The 8,102-nt window shown below is 44.8% G+C and overlaps 1 protein-coding gene across 8 annotated transcripts in view; it reads left to right on the forward strand.

Annotated features, from left to right (window-relative positions):
* Positions 1 to 3,767: 3,767 nt before the first annotated feature.
* PAFAH2 (platelet activating factor acetylhydrolase 2) overlaps positions 3,768 to 8,102 on the forward strand; it is a 37,025-nt gene continuing 32,690 nt past the window's right edge. For 3 of the 8 annotated variants that reach the window (XM_028484489.2, XM_055082588.1, XM_028484487.2), the window contains exons 1-3: positions 3,770 to 4,106; positions 5,073 to 5,226; positions 6,008 to 6,104. In XM_028484489.2, the coding sequence (XP_028340290.1) occupies positions 4,017 to 4,106; positions 5,073 to 5,226; positions 6,008 to 6,104 (341 nt within the window). In that variant the 5' untranslated portion in view covers positions 3,770 to 4,016. Of the gene's footprint in view, positions 4,107 to 5,072; positions 5,227 to 6,007; positions 6,105 to 8,102 lie in introns of all 8 variants that reach the window. The other 5 variants (XR_003678299.2, XM_028484488.2, XM_028484485.2 and 2 more) reach the window with 4 other exon arrangements.

The following is an 8,102-nucleotide window of genomic DNA, read 5'->3' on the forward strand; positions in this document are numbered from 1 at the left end:
ATATCTGAAGAGATAAGGCATACATGTGTAAAAAATTAAATAGCATTCATTGGATAAACTGATTGTTGAGACCAGTTATATACAGGGCACTGCATTAAGCCTAGTAACTGGCAGGAACATGCTTCTAGGTGGCCATGGGGATTAAACCAAGTGGTATCACAGTCATTAGCATTTCATTAATATAAAAATGGTGGACTGGAATACCATATACACTCAGTAAATATTTGCTGCATGCACACGTCTGAATAAAAGAAAAATCCTGGGTACCATCTGGACCAGAGGTTCTTGAACCTTGGGGATCAGAAAGCTTGGGAAGCTTTATAAACGAATTGACCTCTCGCAATGGGGGCCCTAAAACCTATATTTTTGAAAAGTTTTCCAGTTGATTGTGATTATAGATTCAGGAACTTCTGATCTAGATTCTACTTGGACCACTTATTGGAGGCAAGTTACTGATTGAAAACTGCTAGGATACGTACTAATTCAAGAGCTGTCCTGAGGCAGCCTGTGGTTGGTTATCAGGTGAGGGAGGCAAACAGTACTCAGAGTTGGGAGGAGAGAACGTTGGAAGGACTTGGAGAGCTTCACAGAGGACCAGAGATTTCACTGGGCTTTGATGGTTGGGACAGGTTTGGATGGGTAGAGAGGCCTTTAGGCAGGCACCACCGCGAATTGTTTAGATAAGGTGAGCCAAAGAAGGTAGAGACACCTGGGCTGCTTTCCTTGGAGAATTCCATGGCATTTATTAGAAATGACTCTGGATGCTCGGTGTGGATGTTTCTTAGGCAAAATTTGCAAGTCAGATTGGATTTTCCCATCTTCCCATTCTACTTGTGCATCAGTCAGTATGAGCCCAGGGAATGCAGATTCATTTTCATGTTAGCCTCACTCTGGCCAATTAGCTTCTTTAGTTTTTATTTATTTCCAAATTTAATTTAGTTGATGACCTTCCCAGAAACTTTCCAGGACTGCCAGAGAGTTCTGCTCCCCTTCTGTTTGGTTGTTCTCAAGTGTCCTCATCCCAATTCCTATCTCACGTAGTGTTCTCTGTTCGGGTTAAGACCAACATCTCTCCCTATAAGAAGCTACTATCATTCTGGTCACCCAATCTTGAAACCTGACTCATCTTTGGCTCTTCCCTCTCCCATAACTCCCCAGATCCACTTAGTTGCCAGATCCTATTGTTTCTACTTTTCACACAATCAACAAATATTTCCTGGATACTTCCTAAGAGCCAGGTACTACACTAGGTGCTTTAAATGCATTATTTCATTTTATCTCCATAGCAACCTTATGAGGATGGGTAGCATTCCCATTGTACAGATGGGGAATCAGGCTTAGAGTGATCAGGTAAACTTGCCCAAGGGAAGAAAGCTAGGCAGCGAAGGAGCTGGGCCTCAAACTTGGGTCTTTCAGACTTTATATCTCCCATGTCCACGACCTCATTTCCAGAGTAGATTCCAACCCCTTAGCCTAGCACTTGAGGGACTGCTACCCTCCAAATCTGGTCATATCTTCCTTTCTCACCTTGCATCCATCACGAACTTCTCGAGGTTTCTCAAGTGTGCTTTCTCACCTCTGTGCCTTTGCTCACACATTCTTCTACTTGAAAGTCAATCTTCCAATCTTCCCCTGCCCTCCACTTCCAAGCTAAAGGAGCTCTCTTTCTTCTTGGAACTCCCACAGTATTTTGTCTGACCCACTTTTATGGCAGTGAGAACTTGCTGCTGCTTCATTGTCATGTGGGTGCCGTGTCCTGTGCCCCCTCCCCACCCGCCGTGGGTCCTCTGTACATTTGCCCTCAAGGGGAAAAGGTCAGGGTCTGAGACTAAGCAGCACACGTTCAGCTTCCTTTTGGCTGAATAGTCCACTGACTGCATCAGGGGCTTAGCTTCTTTTTAAAATGAATTAGGTTTATTTTTAAATTTGCTTCAGAGAAACAAAATGAAGAAGTCTGTAGTAGAAAGAATATCACTTTTTATCTTCCAAAGTTAAATAGAATGACATTAGTATTATTGGTTGTCTGGGGTTTTCCATTAGATCAGACAATTGGAAGTTGGCAATGAGGAGATCTATGTGTAATAATAGTTCTGGTGACCTTGAGCAGCTCACCTAACCTCTTGAGCAGCTCTCATAACCTCTTAACCTTAATTTCTTCATCAGTAAAGCTCATTTATATACTGGGCTGAGGGGGGTGGTGGTGCAGAGGATGATTGTGAGGAGAAATGATCTCTAAGTTCTCTTCTTGCCCAGGCATGCTTTGACCTGAACTTTCTGATCCATCCCAGAGCATCTTAAAGAAAGCAGAATAATGTAATGACTGAAAATGTGGCTCAGGACTCAGTGTATCTGTTTAGGTGCTTTTGGTTCAAGCAATAGAATCTACACCCAGTTGGTTTAAATAAAAAAGGGGATTTATTGGCTCTTGTAACTATAAGGTCTAGGACTGGGTCAGGTTTCAAGTACAGTCTAATCCAGAGATTCTTAAAGTCTTCACAAATATGACTGTATTTCTCTATGATTCTCTCAGCTCTGCCATCCTCCACAAGTAGCTTCATCCACAAGGTAGCAGAGTGGCTGCAACAGTTCAAGGCTTCATATCCGCCCATCACTCTAGCTCAAAACAAGAAAGAACTTTTCCACCCTCAACCATCAAACCAAAGTCCTGGGCTTTACTCTGGTTGGACCAGCTTATGTCATGAGCCCACTCTTCATCCAGATACTGACGGGGATACCAAGGGATGATTGGCCCAACTCTAGAAGTTAGTGAGGTATCAGCCCCACTCAAATCACAAGGCTTCTGTGTAGGAGGGCAGGGTAGAGTGAATATCAAGAAGTTTGATCACATTCTCCACTGTTACAGCCACACTGCCCATGATCAAATTCTGGCTCTGCTAGCTGTATGTTCTTGGGTAAATTACCTAACTTTATTAAGCATCAGTTTCCTTATCTGTAAGATGAGATAACAATACATATCCCAGAGGATTGTTGTAAGGATTTAATTAAATAATATATGTATGTAAAGCACTTGGTGTAGTTCCTGGCACAGAGTAAGCGTGATGCTGCTGTGATGATGTGATTGAAGAGGGACGGAGAGCAGTGGCATTAACCCCAAGTTAAGAAGCAGCCAAGTTACAGGAATGTTTTCTAGTCAGAGCATGCACATCTGCCATGTTGAAGGCTCCTGTTTGATCTCCTGCCCATATTATACTCTTCCGTATCTGTGCCCCTTTCTGTTCTTACATTATGTCCTTTCTAGAAATGCTTTCCTTCTTCTCCCCTGCCTCTAAAATCTTCTTTATATTTCAAGGCCCAGCGTAAGTGCCTTTGTAGTTAATAGTTTCGGTCAGTGATTTTGTGTATATGTAACTGAGTCTCCCCATGAACAGGATCAGTGAGGGTTAGGAGCTCAGGTCTGGATTAGACAGACCCGAGTTTGCCACCTAGAAGCAGTGTGACTTGGGAAAGTTATTCAACCTCTTCATGCCGTAGTTTCCTCATCTGTAAAACAGGGTCTAACCCTCAGACAGTTATTGAGAGAATGAAATGACGCAACGTATGTAAAAAGCTTAGTTCAGTGCTGACACAGAGTAAATAATTGATGGTAGTAGTTATTGTTATTCTTAGCTTCATGAGGACAAGGTCTGTGTTATAGTCTATGCAGCAGTTACTGCTGTGCTGGGCACATAATCGGTGCTGAATAAACTCTTGTTAGTGGGTTTTGAGGAGTATGGAGGCTCTCTTTCCTTTTCATGACCATCTCCTTACCTCTCGACCACCAACAACAGAAAAAGCAGCCCCTAAACCTTAGTAAAGGCAGTGTAGCAAAGTGGATGATGTGGAAGATTAACTGAGTCACCGGTGGGAAGGAGGGGTGGATAGGGGTGGCAGATGACACGAATAAGCAACAGGAAGCTGAGAGGAAACCAGCAAGAGGCTGTTTGTTCTATGTTCCACCCTCCAGCCGTCAAGTTCAGCCACGGCCCAAGTCGTTGTTCAGTTCAACTGGTGATGAAATGGGGGTCAGCCAGTCCGTGGGCTTTCCACCTGTCACGGGATCCCACCTCGTAGGCTGTGGGGATGTGATGGAGGGTCAGAGTCTCCAGGTAAGTGTCTCCAGCACGTCTCCGCTGCTTCTGTCTGCACAGGACTTATCGATAGTGAGTCTGATGCTGCAATTCCACGTGGGGGGAAACTGAGTTAGAGCTGGTCTGGATTTGGTTGTAGAGCCCTAGGTCTCTTTTCCTTGACCTTTTTCTTCCTCTTTCCAGTTAGAAGCATCTCAATAGACAAGAGATTATGGGTTCTTTTTCTGGCTCAGAGGAAATGGGGCCTCTAGCTTCAAAGGTAGCTCTCAGATGTCTTGAGAGCAGATGCCTGATCCTGGAAAAGTTTTGGATCTCATCTTAATCTGAGTGTATGAGAGGAAGAGCAGTGGACGGTGTGCCATTGATCTTTGACTTCCTGACCCGGGTAGGAAGACAGTCTCCTTTTTCTCCTCTCCTGCCTTCATCTATTTCCCTCTCGTACTTTGGTTCGGGACTTTCCCTCCATCAGTTCTTAGTTATTCTCTGCTGGCCCTTGAACTCCCCGCTCCCCTGTGAGAGGCACATACTTCCTGGTAACCTCTCACCTACTCCCATGTAAAATGAGTGTGCTGCTGTTGCTTCCCAGGGGCCAGCCTGGAGGATTGTCCTGAGTGACCCACCAATGCCATCCCATTCAGCATGAGGGCTAATCCCTCGCTCCTGGGACTTCTCCAGGCCTGGGCTCAGGGCCAGATTTAAATCTTTTGATATCTCAAGCATTGGGAATATTGTAGTACCCCTCAGATGTAATTCAAAATACAGTTGGCTGTTTGAAATGACATAAGCCTTACATGTATGCTAAACATAAAATTGCTTCTTTCTGGATTTTCTGAATACAAAATTCAGGTATATGAATTGAAGGTAAAGTTTCCCTGTTTTGGTGCTTTGCTGGTGCCCCAAACACCTGCTGAATGTGTCTGTTGGGAAATCTAGCCATGCTTGGACTTCTTGCTCTGAGCAGCTGCTCTCTTTTCTTCCTTACAGGGGAGCTTCTTTCGACTCTTCTACCCCTGCCAAGAGGCAGAGGAGACCACAGAGCAGCCCCTGTGGATTCCCCGCTATGAGTACTGCACTGGCCTGGCTGATTACCTGAAGTTTAATAAGCGCTGGGGAGGTTTGCTGTTCAACCTGGCTGTGGGTAAGATTCTCTCCCAGCTGCTTGATTATGTTCCTAGGAGATCCCAAGGCAGACACAGTACATTACAGTTTGCACTGCCCAGCCCTTTTGTAGTGGGGCATCCATTAGCCAGTGTGGTATGGAGAGTTGGAGAGAATTATGTACATAAGAGCTTTGGTTATAGAGTTAGACTGTCTTGGATTCGAATCCAGACTTTATCATTTACTAACTGTGGGACTTGGGCAAGTTACTTAAAATGTGTCTGAATATCTGATACTTTTGCAGGGTTATAGTGTGGGACGTATGTAAAACATGTACTCTAGTGCAGTGCTTGGGATATAGAATGTGTTCCATGGATGGTGGTTATTACTCATTTACCCAGCACGTATTAATTCCACTCTGTGCCAGCTATAGTGTAGATCAAAGAAACGTTCTTAACTGCCGAGGAGCATACTGTCTCCTGCAGTGGCCTCTCTAGCTCCTCCCTCTTCTGGGTCAGATGACATTGAATCATCCCCTTTCCCCAAAGGCCCTACTGTTAGGAACTCTACCCACTGCCTTGGCATCTCAGGGACTTACTCTCTAAGTTGTTCAGTACTTCCCCTTTGGATTTATCTGCCCATTTTCTATTGTGTTTATGCTCCCTAGGGGAGAAAAGGGGAAAGAACAGGTGATTGATTGTCCTGGGCTGCTCGGGCAAAAGGTGGTTCTCCTGAGAGGAGGGCCACATGTCCTCATCACACCTGTGCCCAGGCTGCCCTTCGCATTCAGCCAGAGATTCTATAGCCCTTGTCTCTGCTAGGATCTTGTCGCCTGCCTGTTAGCTGGAATGGCCCCTTTAAGACAAAGGACTCTGGATACCCCTTGATCATCTTCTCCCATGGCCTGGGAGCCTTCAGGTAAGAGCTGCTCTGCCCCAGACCTTGTCATATTCCTTGCCTGGTTGCAGCTGCTGAGTCTTAGCTTATTCTCAAAGGGCAGGGAAACGCATATTTCCACTTGCCAGTTTCCTTATCTACCATGTGCTTCATCCCAAGGCACTGGGTCCACCTTCTCTAGAAGGCCTTCCCCCAGGCCCCTTTCACCCGGTGGAGCCTTTTATAATCTTGGCTTCTCATGTTCCAGCATTTATATAAATACTTGCTTTTAGCTTTCTTCCTCTATAACAGCCCAGAAGTACTAGAAGGAGCTTGAGCTTTATGGTCAGAGAGTCATTTATTCAACCTACACTGAGGGCACCTCGGCCTGGGGCACTGGCGTAGTGATGAGGAAGACAGACTCGCTCCTGCTCCCGTGGAGCTTGCAGCCTCAGCTGTAAATCTCAGCCATACCACTGCACTCTGTGAGCTCGGGACTGTGGTAGAACTCTCTGAGCCTAGATTTCCTCATCTGTCAAATGGAATGCTGCTCCCACAGTGTGGGTTATGAGGACTCAGACAGGCACCTAATAGGTGCACACGCCTGCCAGTTTTCCTCTCTGTCTCTCTACGTGGAGGATCGTGGGGTGATGAACTGTAAGATCTCTTTCACCAGATTTCGGGAAACACTGGTCCAAGTTTTACAAGTCAGTATCCATTCAGAATTCTCTCCATGAATTCTGATTTTTACACCTTGGTGTGTTGTATACATAGCTTAATAACTGTAGTACATGCGTTTTTATTTAAGCTTGTGAATATTCTCTCTGTATGTTCATTCATCAGCGTATAAGTCTAGTTTATGTCCCAGAGTGTTACACAAAGGCATCTATTTTTGCCTTTTCACACCTCCCACCCCCACCCAAACCACTGTCTACACTGTAGCCAGGCAGATCTATTTTAAAACCAAATATGATCTTGTCACTCCAGCACCTAGAAGAGTGCCTGGCATATTGTAGATGCACGATAAATATTTGTTGAATGAATGAATGAATGTCACTTCCCTATCTAGATCTTTTTAATAGCCCTTTGAACTTCGTTCAGCTCTTGTCATTGGCTTACCTGAATGCAGGTCCAGGACAAAGTTTCCAGCCTGTTGCTTGCTACTTGCCCTACTCCATCTCTCTAGACAAACAGCCCTAAAGGCACTATGTTAGTTTCTGCCTCAGGGATTTCATTTGTGCTGTGCTTTGTGGCTGTTTGCTTTGCCTGGAATACTTGCTGTTCTCCTTATCTCTTCCTCTTCCTCCTTTTCATCTTTTGCCTGGCTAATTCCAAATTACCTTCAGGGTCTAGTTTGGGTGTCACTTTCTTAGGGACACCCATCCTGACCCTTATATTATATTAGGTTAAGTTTTCCGGTGGTGTGCTTTCATAAGACAATCTACCTCTCAGTATTTAACATAATTGTAATGAATTAATTACTTATGTGATTATTCTTTAATGTCTGTCTTTTTAACTAGATTGTAAGCTCCACAAAGGCAGAGACCATGTCTGTCTTCTATCTTTCCCAGTGCCTAGGGCATTACCTGGAAAATAGTAGTTTCCCAATGAATATTTATGTCTTGCTAGGTTCCATACATTCAGCAGGTATCTGTTGAGCACCTGCTCTGTGCCAGCTCCTTGGCATGAAAAGAAGGTGGGACATATAGAGATAAACAAATCAAGGAATTTGCATCCACTAGAGGAGACTGAATATGGATTCACATAACTGTAGCGCATGGCAGGAAGTGGAGAGCAGATGTGGACATGAGGCTAGAAAGGCAGCAAGATGGTTTTCTTTTTGTTGTTGTTGTTGTTGTGGGTAGGAGTGTATTTATTTATTTATTTATTTATGCTGTGTTGGGTCTTCGTTTCTGTGAGAGGGCTTTCTCTAGTTGTGGCAAGTGGGGGCCACTCTTCATCGCGGTGCACGGGCCTCTCACTATCGCAGCCTCTCTTGTTGCGGAGCACAGGCTCCAGGTGCGCAGGCTCAGTAGTTGT

This window comes from Physeter macrocephalus, unplaced genomic scaffold, assembly GCF_002837175.3.
Source record: "Physeter macrocephalus isolate SW-GA unplaced genomic scaffold, ASM283717v5 random_158, whole genome shotgun sequence".
Lineage (NCBI taxonomy): Eukaryota > Metazoa > Chordata > Mammalia > Artiodactyla > Physeteridae > Physeter > Physeter macrocephalus.